At 43.5% G+C, this 22,500-nt stretch overlaps 2 protein-coding genes across 8 annotated transcripts in view; one reads left to right on the forward strand and one right to left on the reverse strand.

Annotated features, from left to right (window-relative positions):
• The window catches only part of LOC128687555 (UDP-glycosyltransferase UGT5), a 212,593-nt gene that overhangs the window by 182,289 nt on the left and 7,804 nt on the right, over nucleotides 1–22,500 (reverse strand). The window lies entirely within an intron of this gene.
• LOC128687455 (beta-alanine transporter-like) overlaps nucleotides 9,950–22,500 on the forward strand; it is a 29,472-nt gene continuing 16,921 nt past the window's right edge. Inside the window, exons 1-3 of one of the 5 annotated variants that reach the window (XM_070084126.1) lie at nucleotides 10,040–10,233; nucleotides 18,943–19,262; nucleotides 22,279–22,414. In XM_070084126.1, coding sequence (XP_069940227.1) covers nucleotides 22,310–22,414 — 105 coding nt within the window. In that variant the 5' untranslated portion in view covers nucleotides 10,040–10,233; nucleotides 18,943–19,262; nucleotides 22,279–22,309. Of the gene's footprint in view, nucleotides 10,234–10,275; nucleotides 10,369–18,942; nucleotides 19,263–22,278; nucleotides 22,415–22,500 lie in introns of those variants that run through there. The other 4 variants (XM_070084128.1, XM_053774924.2, XM_070084127.1 and 1 more) reach the window with 4 other exon arrangements.

Raw genomic sequence — 22,500 nt, forward strand, 5'->3', positions numbered from 1 at the left:
TTCACGACTACGACAACTACTTCTACAACTAACCCATCTCTTTGGGAAGGACCTACTTCCACTGGGGAATCCCGCCTACCAGTGAATATGCCCTCGTCTGCTACACCTGACGTTACTATATAAGCGCCAGGATTCTTTCTTCTGCTTCAGAATCTCCACGACTATGGTGCTGTTCGCACCTACTCCTAGTTTGAGGGACTGATTACCTCATCTTCTGTACATAGTTCTACTGTCTTCAAGTTATGTCCTAGAATTTGTATTGATAAAGCCACTGGATGGCGAAACGTCTACAATAAAGATACCCAGATGTTGCACATGTGTCTTACTCTCATCTTGTCGGTATTATATACCATTTCGTACACAACTTGTCAGACACTGCAACATCATGGAATCTTAATTCTGAGGACATGTACATAACCTTCACGACTACGACAACTACTTCTACAACTAACCCATCTCTTTGGGAAGGACCTACTTCCACTGGGGAATCCCGCCTACCAGTGAATATGCCCTCGTCTGCTACACCTGACGTTACTATATAAGCGCCAGGATTCTTTCTTCTGCTTCAGAATCTCCACGACTATGGTGCTGTTCGCACCTACTCCTAGTTTGAGGGACTGATTACCTCATCTTCTGTACATAGTTCTACTGTCTTCAAGTTATGTCCTAGAATTTGTATTGATAAAGCCACTGGATGGCGAAACGTCTACAATAAAGATACCCAGATGTTGCACATGTGTCTTACTCTCATCTTGTCGGTATTATATACCATTTCGTACACAACTTGTCAGACACTGCAACATCATGGAATCTTAATTCTGAGGACATGTACATAACCTTCACGACTACGACAACTACTTCTACAACTAACCCATCTCTTTGGGAAGGACCTACTTCCACTGGGGAATCCCGCCTACCAGTGAATATGCCCTCGTCTGCTACACCTGACGTTACTATATAAGCGCCAGGATTCTTTCTTCTGCTTCAGAATCTCCACGACTATGGTGCTGTTCGCACCTACTCCTAGTTTGAGGGACTGATTACCTCATCTTCTGTACATAGTTCTACTGTCTTCAAGTTATGTCCTAGAATTTGTATTGATAAAGCCACTGGATGGCGAAACGTCTACAATAAAGATACCCAGATGTTGCACATGTGTCTTACTCTCATCTTGTCGGTATTATATACCATTTCGTACACAGAGTTGTAGATGCGTGGAACAGTCTTCCCAGTGGGGTGATAGAGGCTAGGACCTTGGGTAGCTTTAAGAAGAGACTGGACAAATATATGAGTGGGAGGGGCTGGGTTTGATTGGTGTCAAGGGGTACGGGAGTTATTTCTTGAGTAGCTTTAGGTAGATGTCGTTTTGTGCAAAGAAAGGTATAAAATACCGACAATATGAAAGTTAAGACACATGTGCAACATCTGGATATCTTTATTGTAGTAGACGTTTCGCCATCCAGTGGCTTTATCAATACAGATTCTAGGACATAATAGGAAGACAGTAGAACTATATACAAAAGATGAGGTAATCAGTCATCTTTTGTATATAGTTCTACTGTCTTCCTATTATGTCCTAGAATCTGTATTGATAAAGCCACTGGATGGCGAAACGTCTACTACAATAAAGATATCCAGATGTTGCACATGTGTCTTAACTTTCATATTGTCGGTATTTTATACCTTTCTTTGCACAACTTGTCAGACACTGCAACATCATGGAATCTTGGTTCAGAGGACATCTACAAGACCTTCTTCACGGCTGCTGCAACTAACCCATCTCTTTGGGAAGGACCTACTTCCACTGGGGAATCCCGCCTACCAGTGACTGACCTCGTCTGCTGCCCGTCCCATTCACTGACGCCTATAAAAAGCGCCAGTCTTCTTGCCTTTGCTCCAGACTCTCCTCCACCACGATGCTGTGAACACTAACTCCTAGGCCGAGGGACTGATTACCTCATCTTTTGTATATAGTTCTACTGTCTTCCTATTATGTCCTAGAATCTGTATTGATAAAGCCACTGGATGGCGAAACGTCTACTACAATAAAGATATCCAGATGTTGCACATGTGTCTTAACTTTCAGATGTCGTTTTGATAAGGACCTGCCTCGTATGGGCCAGTAGGCCTTCTGCAGTGTTCCTACATTCTTATGTTCTTATGTAAATGCCTTTAATATGGTAAAGAGAGATGCTGTCTTGCCAGCTGTTCAGGATCGCTTCCCCAGTCTTTTTCCCTTCATTTCAGCCGGCTACAGCAAACCCTCAATTCTTTTGTTTGGAGAACATGAAATTCTCTCATCAGAAGGTGTTCAGCAGGTTGACCCACTAGCTCCACTTCTCTTCTGCTTGGCAGTAAGAGAACTAACTTCCAGCCTACGCAGCGAGCTCAACATCTGGTACCTGGATGATGGCACTCTGGCAAGTACTGAAGAGTCCCTGGTAGGGGACCTACAACTGTAAAGTAAAAGGACACAAGTGCAACTAATGTGACATTTATTGTGGCAACGTTTCGCTCTCCAGGAGCTTGATAAAGCTCCTGGAGAGCGAAACGTTGCCACAATAAATGTCACATTAGTTGAACATCAAAATGGTATACAATACCGACAGGTTGTTAGGTAAGACACATATGCAACAGTTAGACAACTTTATTCCGAAACGTTTCGCCTACACAGTAGGCTTCTTCAGTCGAATACAGAAAGTAGGCAGGAACAGTAGAGATGTGAAGACGAGGGACTGACAACCTCAAATTCTACGACTTTAAGGGTGATGGACTGATTACATCGTCTTCACATCTCTACTGTTCCTGCCTACTTTCTGTATTCGACTGAAGAAGCCTACTGTGTAGGCGAAACGTTTCGTCACATTAGTTGCACTTGTGTCCTTTTACTTTACATATTGTCGGTAATTCTACCAACTTTATTACGACCTACAACTGGTGAAAACACAGGGAGAAGACTTGGGACTCATCCTCAATCCCTCCAAGTGTGAAATCATCACAGCGAACCAGGAAATAATCAATGCTGTGCGAAGAATCCTCCCGGAAGTCTCTACTACCACTCTGGGTCACCAGGCCATCGACACAGTCCTCAAGGACAAATTCAATGACCTGATGAGAATGGAGGAGAGAATAAGCAATCTTGATGCCCATGATGCTCTGTATCTCCTCACAAGGTGCCTTACTATTCCTGAGGTGTGCACCCTCTTTTGACAACCCAACACTCGACGAATTTGACGCACACCTGAGGTCAACCTTTAAGAAGGCACTGAACCTGTCACTAGAGGATCAGCAATGGGATCAGGCAACCCTCCCAGTGCGACTGGGAGGTATAGGAGTGCGCAAAGCAACGCATGTTGCTTTACCTGCTTTTCTGTCTTCGTGTTTTGCTTCCAGTGCATTAGTCAAGAAGATTGTTCCCGAACGCTTGAGAGACGTGGTAGGAGCTCAAGACCCCAGGTTTACCGAAGCAGCGATTCGGTGGGACACCCTTACAGATTCCTCCAGTAGACCAGCTCCTCCTAAAGAACACAAACAGTCCTACTGGGACAAACAGATCATTGGAAAAATCGCCAACACAACGCTCTCCAACGCCTCAGGAAAGGACAAAGCTCGTCTCCTGGCGGTGAAGGCACCACACTCAGGAGATTTCCTGTTAGCTGTTCCCAATTCCTCCATGGGCACTCGACTAGACCCACAGGCCATTCGGATTGGTGTTGCTCTTCGCCTAGCCGCCCCCATCCTCACCGAACATAGATGTATTTGCGGCAGGGCGACAGCTGATCAATTCGGACTTCATGGTCTCGTGTGTCACACAGCAGAAGGGGAAGTATGCCAGGCATGAGGAGGTCAATGACATCATAAAGAGAAGCCTCGCCACAGCCCATTGCCCAGCTCAACGGGAACCCCAAGTGCAGAGGTCTGATGGAAGTCAAAAGCGTCCTGATGGAGCCACTATGCTACCTTGGAAGGATGGAAAGCAGATTGCCTGGGACTACACATGTGCTGCCACATTGGCAGACACCTACTTGCCATATTTCGTAGTGGAAGGGGGTGGAGCTGCCAGCCACAGGGAGACCTAGAAGATCTGCAAATATGAAGACCTTCCCCCTTGCTATAACTTCATCCCAATAGGGTCGGAGACCCTTGGAGCATGGGGCAAGTGTGCTCTAAAGTTCCTAATAGAGCTGGGTGAAAAGCTCATCATAGAAACCAAGGACCACAGGGCGACCAGCTTCCTCTTTCAGAGACTCAGTGTTGCAATCCAGGGAGGAAATGCCTGCAGCATTCTGGGCACGCGGCCCACCGCAGGGGAGCTGGACGAAGTATTCGAGATGTAGCTCTGAGTTACCTATGTTGTTTTATTTTCTATCGTATTTTTGTGAATGTTTTGTCAATGTATTTTGTCTTTAAATAAAATATATATAAAATATAGGGGGTGGTAGGAGAAAATTCTCAAACAGCTTCTGGGAGAACCTTGAGTTTTCCCTGAAGCAAGTTTATTCTTTTCTCTGAGGATGAGGGGTCCCTATAACAGTTCTAGAGGTATATATATATATATATATATATATATATATATATATATATATATATATATATATATATATATATATATATATATATATATATATATATATATATATATATATATATATATATATATATATATATATATATATATATATATATATATATATATATATATATATATATATATATATATATATATATATATATATATATATATATATATATATATATATATATATATATATATATATATATAGGTAGTAGGTTGTTAAACAGCAACCGCCCAGGGAGGTACTACCGTCCTGCCAAGTGAGTGTAAAACGAAAGCCTGTAATTGTTTTACATGATGGTAGGATTGCTGGTGTCTATTTTTCTGTCTCACAAACAAGCAAGGTTTCAGGTACGTCTTGCTACTTCTGCTTAAACTTAGGTTACACTACACATACATGTACAAGCATTTATATACACACCCCGCTGGGTTTTCTTCTATTTTCTTTCTAGTTCTTGTTCATGTTTATTTCCTCTTACCTCCATGGGGAAGTGGAACAGAATTCTTCCTCCGTAAGCCATGCGTGTTGTAAGAGGCAACTAAAATGCTGGGAGCAAGGGGCTAGTAACCCTTTCTCCTGTATATATTACTAAATGTAAAAGGAGAAACTTTCGTTTTTTCCTTTTGGGCCACCCCGCCTCGGTGGGATACGGCCGGTGTGTTAAAAGAAAAAGAATATATATATATATATATATATATATATATATATATATATATATATATAAAATATATATATATATATATATATATATATATATATATATATATATATATATATATATATATATATATATATATATATATATATATATATATATATATATATATATATATATATATATATATATATATATATATATATATATGTCGTGCCGAATAGGCAGAACTTGCGATCTTGGCTTAAATAGCAACGTTCATCTTGCCATATAGGACAAGTGAAAATTTGTGTATGCAATAATTTCGCCAAAATCATTCTGAACCTAACGAAAAAAATATATTTCACTGTGTTTGTTTAGTATTAAATTACTGTAAACAAATCTAAAATATATTTAGTTGGGTTAGGATAAAATAAATTGCGTTTGTTATAATAAGGTTAGGTAAGTTTTCTAAGTTTCTTTTGGTGCAAAATTATAATTTTTTACATCAACATAAATGAAAAAAATATATCTTTAAACGTATAAGAGAAGACTTTAGAAAGGACTTAATTTTAAATGAGTTCTTGCTAATTGACCAGTTTTACATATTCGGCACGACATATATATGTATATATATATATATATATACATATATATATATATACATATATATATATATACATATATATACATATATATATATATATTACCTGGAGTTTACCTGGAGAGAGTTCCGGGGGTCAACGCCCCCGCGGCCCGGTCTGTGACCAGGCCTCCTGGTGGATCAGAGCCTGATCAACCAGGCTGTTGCTGCTGGCTGCACGCAAACCAACGTACGAGCCACAGCCCAACTGGTCAGGAACCGACTTTAGGAGCTTGTCCAGTGCCAGCTTGAAGACTGCCAGGGGTCTGTTGGTAATCCCCCTTATGTATGCTGGGAGGCAGTTGAACAGTCTCGGGACCCTGACACTTACTGTATGGTCTCTTAACGTGCTAGTGACACCCCTGCTTTTCATTGGGGGGATGTTGCATCGTCTGCCAAGTCTTTTGCTGTCGTAGTTAGTGATTTTCGTGTGCAAGTTCGGTACTAGTCCCTCTAGGATTTTCCAGGTGTATATAATCATGTATCTCTCCCGCCTGCGTTCCAGGGAATACAGGTTTAGGAACCTCAAGCACTCCCAGTAATTGAGGTGTTTTATCTCCGTTATGCGCGCCGTGAAGGTTCTCTGTACATTTTCTAGGTCAGCAATTTCACCTACCTTGAAAGGTGCTGTTAGTGTGCAGCAATATTCCAGCCTAGATAGAACAAGTGACCTGAAGAGTGTCATCATGGGCTTGGCCTCCCTAGTTTTGAAGGTTCTCATTATCCATCCTGTCATTTTTCTAGCAGATGCGATTGATACAATGTTATGGTCCTTGAAGGTGAGATCCTCCGACATGATCACTCCCAGGTCTTTGACGTTAGTGTTTCGCTCTATTTTGTGGCCAGAATTTGTTTTGTACTCTGATGAAGATTTAATTTCCTCGTGTTTACCATATCTGAGTAATTGAAATTTCTCATCGTTGAACTTCATATTGTTTTCTGCAGCCCTCTGAAAGATTTGGTTGATGTCCGCCTGGAGCCTTGCAGTGTCTGCAATGGAAGACACTGTCATGCAGATTCGGGTGTCATCTGCAAAGGAAGACACGGTGCTGTGGCTGACATCCTTGTCTATGTCGGATATGAGGATGAGGAACAAGATGGGAGCGAGCACTGTGCCTTGTGGAACAGAGCTTTTCACCGTAGCTGCCTCGGACTTTACTCTGTTGACGACTACTCTCTGTGTTCTGTTAGTGAGGAAATTATAGATCCATCGACCGACTTTTCCTGTTATTCCTTTAGCACGCATTTTGTGCGCTATTACGCCATGTCGTGCCGAATAGGCAGAACTTGCGATCTTGGCTTAAATAGCAACGCTCATCTTGCCATATAGGACAAGTGAAAGTTTGTGTATGCAATAATTTTGCCAAAATCATTCTGAACCTAACGAACAAGATATGTTTGATTGTGTTTGTTTAGTACTAAATTACTGTAAACGTATTTAAAATATATTTAGTTGGGTTAGGCTAAAATAAATTGCTCTTGTTATAATAAGGTTAGGTAAGTTTTCTAAGATTCTTTTGGTGCAAAATTAAAAATTTTTTGCATTAACATTAATGAAAAAAATATATCTTTAAACGTATAAGAGAAAATTTCAGAAAGGACTTAATTTTAAATGAGTTCTTGCTAATTGACCAGTTTTACATATTCGGCACGATATATATATATATATATATATATATATATATATATATATATATATATATATATATATATATATATATATATATATATATATATATATATATATATATATATATATATATATATATATATATATATATATATATATATATATCACAACAAAAACAAGGATAAAAGGAGCAAAGTATTAGGTACAATTGATATATGAAGAGGAGACGCATTTTACTGTTTACTGACTGAATGGAAAGCCCATGAGCATGCAGAATATATAGAGATGTGACCTGGCAACGTTAACAAGGCAAACATAACTTAAGAAGTAAACCGCCATATACAACGAGTGAGTCCCCATAATCCCGTGTGGAGGATGTGAAAAATAGTACCTGGGATAAATGCACAAGCCTGGATTAACGTGTGTGTGCATAAGAGAGGGAGAGAGAGAGAGAAAGAGAGAGAGAGAGAGAGAGAGAGAGAGAGAGAGAGAGAGAGAGAGAGAGAGAGAGAGAGAGAGAGAGAGAGAGAGAGAGAGAGAGAGAGAGAGAGAGAGCAAGTGAGTGTACAGCACAGATTACCAGAACAATGCCACTGTATTTCTTGAAGTCACCTAATAGAGTTTAATGAGGCAAAATTGTAACAGAGGAGAACCTACACAGTGCTATGGATGCTGCAACCAAGTACACTGACTCCCACAACACTGGTAAGAACACTGTCCCCCACAAGACTGGTAAGAACATTGTCACCCACAAGACTGGTAAGAACACTGTTCCCTACAACACTGGTAAGAACACTGTCCCCACAACACTGCCAAGGTCACTACGTCTAAAATGATTCAATCGAATCAAACCTGTGTTTAGACAAGTAGTTACACACGTGTTACACACGTGTATAACATGGATATAACGCGTATACTCAACTCTGTATAAAACTGAAAAGTTACCGCTACTGATAAGTCTTTCATCAGTAAAATAATCGTGACCCATGTGTCTCAATTATATCTTTTCCTCTCTACTCCCTCCCTTCACTGCATTTTCATCTCTCTCTCTCTCTCTCTCTCTCTCTCTCTCTCTCTCTCTCTCTCTCTCTCTCTCTCTCTCTCTCTTGTGTAATCAACATTGTTTAGAGTTTTATTATCAAACTCTCAAACTTTGTAGCTTTGTGACTAACACATGGGGAGAGAGAGAGAGAGAGAGAGAGAGAGAGAGAGAGAGAGAGAGAGAGAGAGAGCCAGGAGTTTCTCTACCAGAGATTGGTGCAGTTAATGATCAGGGAACTATCGCTACACCTGATCACCTACTGCGCCAATGTACGAACAGCAGGGACACATCTGTCAGAACTGGTAGAGGACGGAGCAGAGGACGTGGAAGAAGACGTGGAGGAGGAAGACATCTACAGCGGTCTCACCCTCCACTAACGCAGTTCCAGCGGCAGAATCTGAGGACAAATCTGCAAAACACAGGAGGTGCAACAAATCCTCTTCCACCCTCCCAGGCACCTAGGCTGTGCTCTCGCTGTCACCGGAAGGGGCACACTGCCAACAACTGCCTGCGAGATACCAGGTGTAATTACTGCTACAAGAAAGGACATCAGGAGGACCAGTGTCGGAAGAAAAAGGAACTTGACAGACAGGGCCACCTGTTTAGAGACCTGTTCTCAGAACAAACCAGCAGGATCTCTGAATTGGTGAACACTCTCACACGTCACCCACTTAGCTACTCCTATCCCAGCCCAGCAGGTGGGATTGTGCCTTATACAAGACCACAGACCTACATCCCTGCAGCTGCCTCAGTACCCTACCTCTCTCAAGGGCAGGCACCTTACATTCCCTACACACCCACCACCTCAAGCTGACCACTTCATCATGAGGAGCCAGTCTATCAGCATCCTGTCGGCCAACATTAGAGGTTTCATTACTAATGTTGGAGAGCTCACACATAGTTTTGTGAACACTCGACGTCCCGACATGATAGCTGTTGTTGAAACATTTTTGGATGACAGGACTCCAGAAAATTTTGCAAGAATTGCTGGCTACACCTCATGGATGAGAAGAGACAGGCAAGGGCAAGGAGGAGGTGTTGCTGTGTGCTTCTCTAAAGGTGTTCATGCCCAGCACATTGATGTTGCCACCCTACACATCTTGAAATGATGTTCTTCAAGCTCTGTATAAACACTCTGGCTGTACCCTTCTCCAGAACATCACTCCATCTGAGATCATACATACCCAGGATGACTCGAGTATGGAACACATTCGTACAGCATAATGATGTCAACGAGATAAAGTCAGTTGATCAAATGAAAATGCTGGCCCACAGATGGCTCCAACTTCATCCTGTTCCCTACTTGTATGTCTCATAACAATAAAAATGCTTTCAAATGAGCTGATGTAGGTAACAGCTCTTAGCTTGCCAATAAAGTTAGGAATCCTTAACCTGTAAATAGCTGTCAATAACCCTGTGTAAAAAAAAAGAAAAAAGAGTACATTGTGTCAAGCACTGGGAGCTGACTCGACAAAATTAGAAACTGTCTTCTTGCGTCTTGCCAGGTCTGGGGGTGTGAGTTGGGTAGTGTTAGTTGTGCTTCGCCTGGCGGAACACGTGCTTTCCCTGGCAGTTTGTAGGGCGGTGCTTACACTGGCAGTGTGTAGGACGGTGCTTCTACTGGCGGTGTGCACTGCGGTACTCCCACTGGCGGTGTGTAGGGCAGTACTCCCACTGGCGGTATGTAGGACGGTGCTTCTACTGGAGGTATGTACTGCGGTACTCCCACTGGCTGTGTGTAGGGCAGTACTCCCACTGGCGGTATGTAGGACGGTGCTTCTACTGGGGGTATGTACTGCGGTACTCCCACTGGCGGTGTGTAGGGCAGTACTCCCACTGGCGGTATGTAGGACGGTGCTTCGCCTGGTGTAACAAGTGTTTCCACTGACAATTTGTCGAGTGTTGCTTAGTGTGTGTGTGTGTGTGTGTGTGTGTGTGTGTGTGTGTGTGTGTGTGTGTGTGTGTGTGCGTACTCACCTAATTGTACTCACCTAATTGTGGTTGCAGGGGTCGAGACTCAGCTCCTGGCCCCGCCTCTTCACTGATCGCTACTTACTAGGTCCTCTCTCTCTCTGCTTCCTGAGGTGTATCATACCTCTTCTTAAAACTATGTATGGTTCCTGCTTCCACTACTTCACTTGCTAGGCAATTCCACTTCCTGACAACTCTATGACTGAAGAAATACTTCCTAACGTCCCTGTGACTCGTCTGAGTCTTCAGCTTCCAGTTGTGACCCCTTGTCCCTGTGTCCCCTCTCTGAAACATCCTATGTGACCCCTTGTCCCTGTGTCCCCTCTCTGGAACATCCTATCTCTGTCCACCTTGTCTATTCCCCGCAGTATCTTGTATGTCGTTATCATGTCTCCCCTGACCCTTCTGTCCTCCAGTGTCGTCAGTCCGATCTCCCTCAACCTTTCCTCGTACGACATTCCCCTGAGCTCTGGGACTAGCCTTGTTGCAAACCTTTGTACTTTTTCTAACTTCTTGCCGTGCTTGACCAGGTGTGGGTTCCAGACTGGTGCTGCATACTCCAGTATGGGCCTAACAAACACAGTGTACAGTGTCTTGAACGATTCCTTATTAAGGTATCGGAACGCTATTCTCAGGTTCGCCAGGCGCCCATATGCTGCAGCAGTTATTTGGTTGATGTGTGCCTCCGGTGATGTGCTCGGTGTTATGGTCACCCCAAGGTCTTTCTCCCTGAGTGAGGTCTGTAGTCTTTGTCCACCTAGCCTGTACTCTGTCTGCGGTCTTCTTTGCCCCTCCCCAATCTTCATGACTTTGCATTTGGCTGGATTGAATTCGAGAAGCCAGTTACTGGACCATATGTCCAGCCTGTCCAGGTCTCTTTGCAGTCCTGCCTCATCCTCATCCGATTTAATTCTTCTCATCAACTTCACATCATCTGCGAATAGGGACACTTCAGAGTCTATTCCTTCCATCATGTCGTTCACATATATCAAAAATAGCACTGGTCCTAGAACTGACCCCTGTGGGACCCCGCTCGTCACAGGCGCCCACTGTGATAACTCTTCACGTACCATGACTCGTTGCTGCCTCCCTGTCAGGTATTCCCTGATCAATTGCAGTGCCCTCCCTGTTACATGCGCCTGATCCTCCAGCTTCTGCACTAATCTCTTGTGGGGAACTGTGTCAAAGGCCTTCCTGCAGTCTAGGAAAACGCAATCAACCCGCCCCTCTCTCTCTCGTGTCTTCTGTTACCTTGTCATAAAACTCCAGGAGGTTTGTGACACAGGATTTGCCTTCCATGAACCCATGCTGGTTTTCATTTATAATCTTGTTCTGTTCCAAGTGTTCCACCACTCTCCTCCTGATAATCTTCTCCATGACTTTGCACGCAATACATGTTAGAGACACAGGTCTGTAGTTTAGTGCCTCATTTCTGTTTCCTTTCTTAAATATGGGGACTACATTTGCTGTCTTCCATTTCTCAGGTAGTTGCCCAGTTTCAAGGGATGTGTTGAAGATTGTGGTTAGGGGCACACACAGTATCTCTGCTCCTTCTCTAAGGACCCATGGGGAGATGTTGTCCGGTCCCATCGCCTTTGAGGTATCAAGGTCACTTAGCAGCTTCTGCACCTCCTCCTCGGTTGTTCGTATGTTATCCAACACTTGTTGGTATATTCCCTCTTGGTGTTCCGTTCTGTGCTGTCTTCCCACAGCCCTTCCTGTCTCTGCTGTAAAAACTTCCTTAAATCTCCCGTTTAGCTTCTCACATACCTCTTGATCATTTCTTGTGAGTTCTTCCCCTTCTGCCCTCAATCTGATCACCTGGTCTTTGACTGTTGTCTTCCTCCTGATGTGGCTATACAACAATTTCGGGTCAGTCTTGATTTTGGATTCTATGTCATTTTCATACTGTCGCTGGGCCTCCCTCCTTACCTGTGCATACTCGTTCCTGGCTGTGCGACTGATCTCCCTGTTTTCGTGTGTTCTCTGCCTTCTGTACTTTTTCCATTCTCTATTGCACTTTGTTTTTGCCTCCTTACACCGTTGGGTAAACCAGGAGCTTGTTCTGGTCTTCCCATTGTTTCTGTTGCCCTTGGGAATAAACCTTTCCACTGCCTTCTTGCATTTTGTTGTTACGTATTCCATCATTTCGTTTACTGTCTTTCCTGTCAGTTCTCTGTCCCACGGAACCTCCTGCAGGAAGTTTCTCAACCCTATGTAGTCCCCTCTTTTATAGTCAGGCTTTTCCCATTCAACTATTGTTACTCTATCCACTTGCAACTCTACTATGTATTCAAAGCACAGAACCACGTGGTCGCTAGCTCCTAGGGGACTCTCATACGTGATGTTCTCAATGTCTGAACTGCCCAGGGTGAACACAAGGTCCAGTCTTGCTGGTTCATCCTCCCCTCTCACTCTGGTAGTGTCCTTAACATGTTGGTGCATGAGGTTTTCCAGCACCACATCCAACAACTTGGCTCTCCATGTTTCGGGACCCCCATGTGGCTCCAGGTTTTCCCAGTCAATCTCCCTGTGGTTGAAATCCCCCATAACCAGCAACTTTGCTCTGCTGGAGTGAGCTCTTCTTGCCACCTCAGCAAGTGTGTCCACCATTGCTCTGTTGCTCTCTTCATATTCCTCTCTTGGCCTCCTGCAGTTCTGTGGTGGATTATACATCACTGCAATGACCACCTTGTGCTCCCCAGACTGAAGTGTACCTACTATGTAGTCTCTTTCTCCCGTCTCGTTTATGCCTTCCATTTTCTCGAATTTCCATCTGTTTTTTACGAGCAGAGCAACCCCTCCTCCCCCTCAGCCCCTTCTATCTTTCCTCATGATCAGGTATCCTGGTGGGAAGATTGCATCTGTTATTGTCTCCGTGAGTTTTGTTTCTGTAACTGCTATGATGTTTGGGGACTTCTCATTGATTCTTTCTTGCCATTCCTCATGTTTATTCGTTAATCCATCCGCATTTGTGTACCAAACCTTCAACTTCTGTTCTAATACTGTAACTGTGGTGCTGGGGGTGGAAACAGAGGGATCGGTGTGTGATGGCTGGTTTGGATGGTTCATTTGCCTTGGGGGTGTCGTGGCTGGAGCCCTTCTGCAGGTGTTTCTGGGGGATGTGCTTGTCCATCCACTTGTTCCTGGTTTATTCTGCTCTCCTTTTTCATTTCCTCCCATTTCTCCTTTCGTTTTTGAACTCTCTCTTTCATCATCTTTCTTTCCTCCTGTGTTCTGTCTCGATCGGGGTACACACTCATGAACTCCTGCTTGCCTCTCAGCCGTGCTTTCTCCTGCAGAATCATGGTTCGGGTTGATTCTGCCTTGAAAATTACTTTGAGAGGCCAATTCCTTTTCTTTGTGAACCACCCGATTCTCCAAAAATTTGCCACCTGGGCCATGTCCTCCTCGCCTATCACCTTCATGATACCTTCAATTGCTTTTTTCTCCAACTGCTTTCTTTCGTCATAGTTTCCCCTTTAGCTTCGTCTAGCCCATAGACAAAAACTGATCTCTCCCTTTCCACCTCCCACTGTGACTCCCATTGCATCCTCTGATGTGTTTTAATTCCCTCCCGTGGAGTGTTCCTTCCTTCGGTCCCTTCCGTAGCTATGGCCCCTATGCTCATTGGTTTGTCCTTCCTGCTCACCTGTTCCTGGCCCCCACAGGTGTCTGGTAAGGTCCCTGCACATGTCCTAGTTCCTTCAATGTCTTCCAACCTCTCATTCTGTCCTAGTGTGCTCCTTGTCTTTGTTTTGGCCCCATGTGGGTTTGACAGGACCTCTGCATACAGTTTAGTTTCCATGCTCCCTTCAGACCCGTTGTCTGTGTCTGATGTAGCCATTGCTGATGCTGCTTCTGTAATATCTTTGTCTCTGTGCTGTTTCAGATGTCTCAGCTCCTCTTCTAATCTCTGTATCTTGGTTTCTGCTACTGTGGCATGTTGCTTCCACCTTCTGCATTCTGCTGCTAACCTCTCCTCCATCTTCCTTGCCAGCTCATCTTGCCTCCTTCCCCAGTCTTCCTTTTTTTGAGCTCTGCCTCCCAGATTCGTCCTTCAGGCCCCTTGTTCTCATTCCTAGTTCTAGGTTCCCCCATTGCTCCACAGAAGGAGTGGTGGCTAGGGGGAGGGGAATAGATGGTTAGGGGGTGTGGGGATGGATGGTTATGGGGAGGGGGAGGATGGTTCTTAGCGGGGGAGAGGTAGTTGGAGGAGGGGTAGGATGGTTATTGAAGAGGGAGAGGTAGTTGGGGGAGGGGGTTAGGGGGGAGAGGTGGTTAGGGGAGGGGGAGAGGTGGTTAGGGGAGGGGGAGAGGTGGTTAGGGGAGGGGGAGAGGTGGTTAGGGAAAGAGGGAGTATGTGTTTGTGTCAAGTGTATATGTGCTTGTGTATGTGTGTTTGTGTATGTGTGTGTGCATGTGTGGGAGAGAGAGGGATGGTGTTAAGGGGGGAGGGGGGAGAAGGATGAGTGACCCTTAGAAGCAGGGGAGGTGTGTGTGTGTGTGTATGGGATTAGAAGGGGAGGGGAAAGAGGGCCGAGGGTAAAGTGACCGTGACCGATATTGGGGGCCTTGCGGGTGTGTGTGCGTGTGTGCATGTGCATGCATGTGTGTGTGTGTGTATATGTGTGTGTATGTGTGTGTTTGTGTGTGTGTGTGTGTGTGTGTGTATGTGTGTGTGCATGTGTGTGCATGTGTGTGTGTGTGTGTGTGCATGTGTGTGTGTGTGTGTGTATGGGGGAGGAATGAGGGGGAGATACTGCTAATACATACCAGAAATTCTGGGTTATAAAAAGCGGAGATTACTACTAGGGTCTGAAGCTTCTATTAGTGTCTGCCCTTGTGTGTGTGTGTGTGCAGGGCCAGATTAAGAAGTCTCCGGGCCCTAGGCTATTCAGATTGGCGGGGCCCCTTTGAGTTATGGGTAAGCGAAGCGACCCCTTCCAGCTTGGGGGTGGGGGGGGGTCGATGTGAGCCTGTTTAAGGTCTAATTAAATACATTCTGGTTATTTAGATTAAATTTAATAGGGAAAGTACATCAAGACAACTAAAACCATTTACCAACAGCCATTATAACTATCTTGTTAAATCATGCATTTTAAAGAGAATAAACTCAAGACAGCATAGTATTACTAGATTAGGCTATTAAAGTAGTGACATCATGTACCTATTATATTCAGCATAACCACTACAGCACTGTTATTCCCTTTATAAATCACTGACCATTATTGTTATCATTGCATCATGCATAAGACTATCAAATCATATAAACTCAAGAAAGTAAAGAATTGTTTATATTCACAGGCACTTCTTAAATAAACTTTTTTCTGGATTTCATACTGGCAAAATCATCAATTATATTCTGAAAATCAATATTTCTTGTTAGATCAGACTCAATGGTCAACAAGGCTAGGTTACACAATTTGTCTTGGCTCATTGTTGAACGGAGCTGGTTTTTCACTCTTTTCAAAACAGAAAATGAACGTTCTCCTTCACAGTTAGTAGCTGGAAGTGTTAGGTAAAGGCGATACACTATGTCAACATTAGGGAAGGTTTCTGAGATACCTGCATTTCTTAAATGTTTCAAAGCAGCTGAGGGCGCACATTTTTCAGGTGGAGCTTTAATCTGATTCATATACCCAGAAAAATTAACTATTTCTTCAACAAATGTGTCCTGAACATCTGCTGAAAGGTGTTGTTGCAACTTTAATGCAGCTTCTCTCAATTCTGCATCTGGCATAGTAGTAATTTTGAACAGAAATCCAAACTTGTCATTGAGATTCTGGTAGATTTCTTTTCTTTTCACCAATTCTGTAATCAGTGAATCCAGAATGACGAAGTATGTAGCTGTCTTACATTTCTGCCTTGGTAGCAACACAATTTCATTGTCTGGCTCTTCAAAATTGCGTTTCCTCTTCCTTGACCGCTGATGATCAGTCCGGTAACTGTAGTCTTTCACCAGCAGTTTAGCTTTCTCTTCAAACATTTCAAAAGCTTCATCCCTTAACATTTAGAGGCGAAAACAAACATTTATCCATACACATCAATGTCTATCAACAACACTTCAGTTAATTTGTCATAGTACAAGTCTAGATAACGTGTAATTACTACAGAAAATTGGAGAGGAATCTCCCATACTCACCCATTAGCTGGAAAACACAGTTGTTCTGATGTAAACAAAGGCGTGTTGAGTGTTGCCATCTATGGTTAGGTTTATTTATTTTTATTTTATTTTATTTCATTATTTATTTTTGTTTTGATTAATTTTTAAAAATCAATTTTACTCTCCAAACACTTGACTTTTTAGGTAGGGGCCCCTTTGCACTTGCACCATGTGCGCAGTCTTGGATGAGCCCCTGAACCCCTTGGACCGCGGGGCCCCCAAATGCGCGGGGCCCTAGGTAAATGCCTAGTTTGCCTATGTGGTAATCCGGCCCTGTGTGTGTGTGGGAGAGATGGATGGTTAGTGGGGGTAGGTGGTGTGGTTGAAGGATCCGTTATACCTCTCTGTCGTGTAGGCTCAAATTTAGTCCTAGTTGTCTTCCCTAGTAATGCTACTCTCTCCACATATTGCCCTTTCTGGATTTAAGTATCAATTATTGCTGGCTATTATCCTATTCCTTGCTCACATTGAGAGAGGACTTCCTAGCTTCCTAAGTATTCTTACTGCTAATAACTACCGATAGTAATGCTACGCTACACCTCACTAGTCTGCTCTACACCTCACACTCTCCTCAACACTATCTTCACTTTGTCTATGCTATTTCTACTCTAATTCTGTAATAGCTTGCAGGAGTGAGTGACCAGTATTTAACAGTGATGCAAGGCCAGAAGCCAGAGCCTGCAGCATGCAAACCACAATAGGTGAGTGATTACTTGCACTGGCAGCGGTGCGGTGACAAGTTGCCAGATGCTGATGACGAAGTCGTCGTACGTAGGTCTTAAATCACTATTGTGGAGATCCTTCACCCGTGATGTTTATAACCATATATGCTCATACACCCCGCGTTCCTCACGTGATTTCACTTTTCACTTATGATAGTATACACTTCACATTATATACACTTCGCTTTATATGTATAATGGCACACAACTGTTGTGACGTCACTGCTTCAGCAGGCCTACTGCTGCCACCTTCCCTTGTTGTATAATTTATTTTTCCTTTCTCCTTTTGCTTATTAACTCTTTCACTCTCACTGTATGGTGCCCCACAATTCACTTGTTAACCAAATGCTGGTAATTCTTGAACACCCACTTCCACACTCACTCTGATCTTTGTATGTTTGAATCTGTGTGGCAACAGTGCCTAGTAGACCCACAACGGTTTGGCACTTCGAAATATTAATGATTTCAGGCTTCCTCTCGACTTTTTTTTTTTAACTAATGACTTTAGTTATCACTTGTAGGATTGTTCACTGACGTTGTCACTACCACTGATTACTGCTAGCAGTTACTGCACGCCTTAAAAAACACTAAGGTTCTCGGAGCCTTGTGTACCCACGTCTGCTGACTGTGTGTGTGTGTGTGTGTGTGTGTGTGTGTGTGTGTGTGTGTGTGTGTGTGTGTGTGTATGTGTGTGTGTACCCTCCTAGTTGTACTCACCTAGTTAATGTTGCAGGGGTCGAATCATAGCTCCTTGTCCCACCTCCTAACTGGTCACTACTGGGTCACTCTCCCAGAACCATGAGCTTTAACATACCTCTGCTTAAAGCTATGTACGGATCGTGCCTCTACTACATCACTTCCCAAACTATTCCACTTCCTGACTACTCTGTTACTGAAGAAATACTTCCTAACATCCCTGTGATTCATCTGTGTTTTCAACTTCCAACTGTGTCCTCTTGTTGCTGTGTCCCATCTCTGGAACATTCTGTTTCTGTCCATCTTGTCAATTTCTCTAAGTATTTTATATGTCGTTATCATGTCGTTATCATGTCGACGGGCAGAAAGCAGCAGCTTCGCTCTGGCTGTACCCTTCCCTAGAATATCACTTCATCTGAGATCATTTATCCCCAGGATGGCTCGAGTATGGAACACATTCGTACAACATTTCACCTTGTGGAGAAATTTTCTCCAGGAGGGGGTATAAGCCCCCTTCAGCCCCTTTCAGCCCTGAGGGGCTCAGCCCTCTCAGAAGGGGCAAGCATCTTGTTTACTGCTACAGCAAGTAATTGATCCCAGATACAATATGCGACGTGGTCAAGCGACCACCGCTCCTTGCAAGAGTCCAGTGTTGCAAAGTGTAGTTTAATAAAAGACAGCCCATCTCTTACCTTAGCAGGACAATTAAGGAAAATCCTGCTCCCACTTTATTACCATGGTAAAGATAGTTTACATTGTTGTCTATGCTTAAGACAGGAAGAATCAAGCATTTTGCTTTGCTTCATGGAGGAAGTGGCAAGGAAGCAAAAGTACTAGGTCAGCTTTTCCTTTACGTTCTAGGGGCATTGGAGCGGTGTAGGGCACTGTGAGGTCAGATTACTTTTCACCCTACTGGGAGTCACACTGACGCCAGGATAACCAATAAAGAACACTGATCGGTGCATTAGTGTGAACAAAGTGTCTCACAAAACACGATAAACACTTACAAAGAAGTGTGATCAACTTCTTTAGTGATATGGTGTGAACAATTATTGATGAACAGTGTAACAACGAGTGTTGTGATCCAACAGAGTGTAGTGCGACATTCTTCAAGGAACACTATTCTTCAATCAACTCATCGGATATCCGGGTGTAACTACGGGTCAGATACATATACCCAGGTAAGTGTTCTAACTCGTGATGTACTACTATTGACTGCACAGTTGAGTCTAAGTTACAAGTTAGTCACTTATCATAAACCCCGGTGATAAGTGGACCTTTGAGTCCACACAAGTAAGTGCCGTCAGCCATCAGTGAATGAAATATGCTGACATAACACCCCCTAGGGGTAATTTATTATCATACATAATATAATCTTTTACAGCCCATTAAGAAGTGAATGAGACAGCTTCTCAAGACCTCGTCTGCAGGGGTGGTTGTGTGGACGATAGCTGTCTTATCAGCTAAGTACTCCCTATATTTAATCTTTAACCATAGCTGGTAAACCATTTCTCAATACACCTGTCCTCCAGTGTCGTCAGGTCAATTTCCTTTAACCTCTCCTCGTGGGGCATACCCCTTAGCTCTGGTACTAGTCTTGTTACAAACTTTTGCACTTTCTCTAGTTTATTTATGTGCTTGGCTAGGCGTGGGTACCAAACTGGTGCCGCATACTCCAATATGGGCCTAACATACACAGTGTACAGGGTCCTAAAAGATTCCAATTTCCTTGAGTGAGGTTTGTAGTCTCTGGTCCACTAGACTGTACTCCATCTGCGGTCTTCTTTGCCTGTCCCTAATCTTCATGACTTTGCACTTGATGGCGTTGAACTCCAGGAGCCAGTTGTCGGACCAGGCCTGCAGCCTGTCCAGATCCCTTTGTAGTTCTGCCTGGTCCTTGTCCGATTGAATTTTCATCAACTTCATGTCATCTGCAAGCAAGGACTCTTCAGAGTCTATTCCTTCCGTCATGTCGTTCACAAAGACTAGAAACAGCACTGGTCCTAGGACTGACCCCTGTGGAACTCCACTCGTCACAGGCCCCCACTCTAACATCTCGCCACGTACCATGACTTGCTGCTGTCTTCCTGACAAGTATTCCCTGATCCATTGCAGTGCCTTCCCTGTTATCCCTGCTTGTTCCTCCAGTTTTTGCACTAATCTCTTGTGTGGAACTGTGTCAAACGCCTTCTTACAGTCCAAGAAAATGCAATCCACCCACCCCTCTCTCTCTTGTCTTACTGCTGTCACCATGTCATAGAACTTCAGTAGGTTTGTGGCACAGGATTTCCCATCCCTGGAACCGTGTTGGCTGTTGTTGATAAGCTCATTCCTTTCTAGGTGTTCCACCACTCTTCTGATAATCTTCTCCATGACTTTGCATACTATACATATCAGTGACACTGGTCTATAGTTTAGTGCTTCTTGTCTGTCTCCTTTTTTAAAAATTGGGACTACATTTGCTGTCTTCCATGCCTCAAGTTATCTCCCTGTTTCGACACATGTGTTGAATATTGTTGTTAGGGGAAGACATAGCGCCTTTGCTCCCTCTCTCAGGACCCAAGGAGAGATGTTATCCGGCCCCACCGACTTTGACGTGTTTAGCTCGCTCAGCAGCCTCTTCACTTCTTCCGTGGTTGTATGTATTGTGTCCAACACTTGGTGGTGTACCCCACCTCTCCGTTCTTCTGGAGTCCCTTCTGTCTCCTCTGTGAACACTTCTTTGATTCTCATGTTGAGTTCCTCACATACTTTGCGGTCGTTTCTTGTGATCTCTCTTCCTTCCGTCCTTAGCCTGATTACCTGGTCCTTGACTGTTGTTTTCTTCCTGATGTTACTGTACAACAGCTTCAGATCAGATTTATCTTTCGCTGCTATGTTATTTTCCTATAGTCTTTCTGCCTCCCTTCTTACCTGTGTGCATATTCATTTCTGGCTCTACTACTGCTCTCCTTATTCTCCTGGGTCCTTTGCCTTCTATACTTCTTCCATTCCCTAGCACATTTGGTTCTGGCCTCCCTGCGCCTTTGGGTGAACTACGGGCTCATCCTGGATTTTCATTATTCTTGTTACCCTTGGGTATGTGTGTGTGTGCGTGTGTGTGTGTGTGTGTGTGTGTGTGTGTGTGTGTGTGTGCGTGTGTGTGTGTGTGTGAAGGTGTAAATGAGTGTGAGTGTGTGAGAGCGAGTGTGAGTGAGTGTGTAAGCGTATCTGAGTGAGTGAGCGAGTGTGTGCTATCATTCAACAAAAGATTCATACTAAGCTAAACGCTGTTCCAAATCAAACCGATTTTTTTCTTCAACCAATTTCTTTTATTTTCCCCTTTATTATTATTATCACCACGAACTCGCGATATTAAAGGAAGATAGACACAACCTTGAATAACACACTCAGTTAGTCATCCTTACTTATTATATATCCTCAGTGTTGTGTCAAGAAATCGTAATAACACCATTGTAAACACACCACGGAACGAGCAGCTCACGCGTTCGCCTGGACTTTTACCCCTCACTTGCCGCGAGTTCAGTCCCCTACCCGTACCGTAGTGTTGTGTTGTGTCATGAACTCCTCTAATTTGTGCCGGTTAGAAGTGCTCTTTATTGCCCACTTCTCTGTGTTTTGATGCTGGGGACGGGCTCTTGATCCACGGAATGCGAGCTCTCCACCCATTTGGATCAAACCTCATTATCTCCTATAACCCTATGGGGGTTTAGCCCTTCTCCACGAATATAATAATAATAATAATAATTTTTTTTTTATTCGCCGGTATTCTCCCGGCCCAGGTCTTTTCCAAGCAGTGGTGACCCGGCCTTGGCTCCCTATCTGGGGAGTGTACAAGTACAAGTACAAGTACCCCCTCATCTGTGGGACCAACTGTCCCCAGGCCTAGCCACATTCCCCGCCCTCACGAGGCTCGTAGGGAGAAGCTAGGCCTCTGGTCTGCCATCTGCCCCGCCCCAAAGGGGCTCGTGGAGATGGCAGTCTTATGAGCTACAGATGGGAGCAAGCTCAGGCTCTAATAATAATAATAATAATAATAATTAATAATAATAATAATAATAATAATAATAATAATAAAATATGTTAAATAATATTAATATAATAATATTTATAATGATAATAAAATAATAATAATAATAATAATAATAATAATAATAATAATAATAATAATAATAATTATAATAATCTATGTTATAGGATCGACAAGGACTGCAGTCGGCGAAATCAAATGGATTTTGATGATGTTCTTGGGGAAGTTGGTTCTTTTGGTCGCTACCAGAAGACAATGATATTCTTCTTCCTTCTTCCTATGAGTTTCTTCAATGCATTCATGGTAAGTGTGAATGAAAGCTCGTCATTCATCTAGATGAAGGAACGCATTTCATTCGTATGGATGAATGAAAGCAGCGTAACACATCG

Source organism: Cherax quadricarinatus, chromosome 11 (genome assembly GCF_038502225.1).
Source record: "Cherax quadricarinatus isolate ZL_2023a chromosome 11, ASM3850222v1, whole genome shotgun sequence".
NCBI lineage: Eukaryota > Metazoa > Arthropoda > Malacostraca > Decapoda > Parastacidae > Cherax > Cherax quadricarinatus.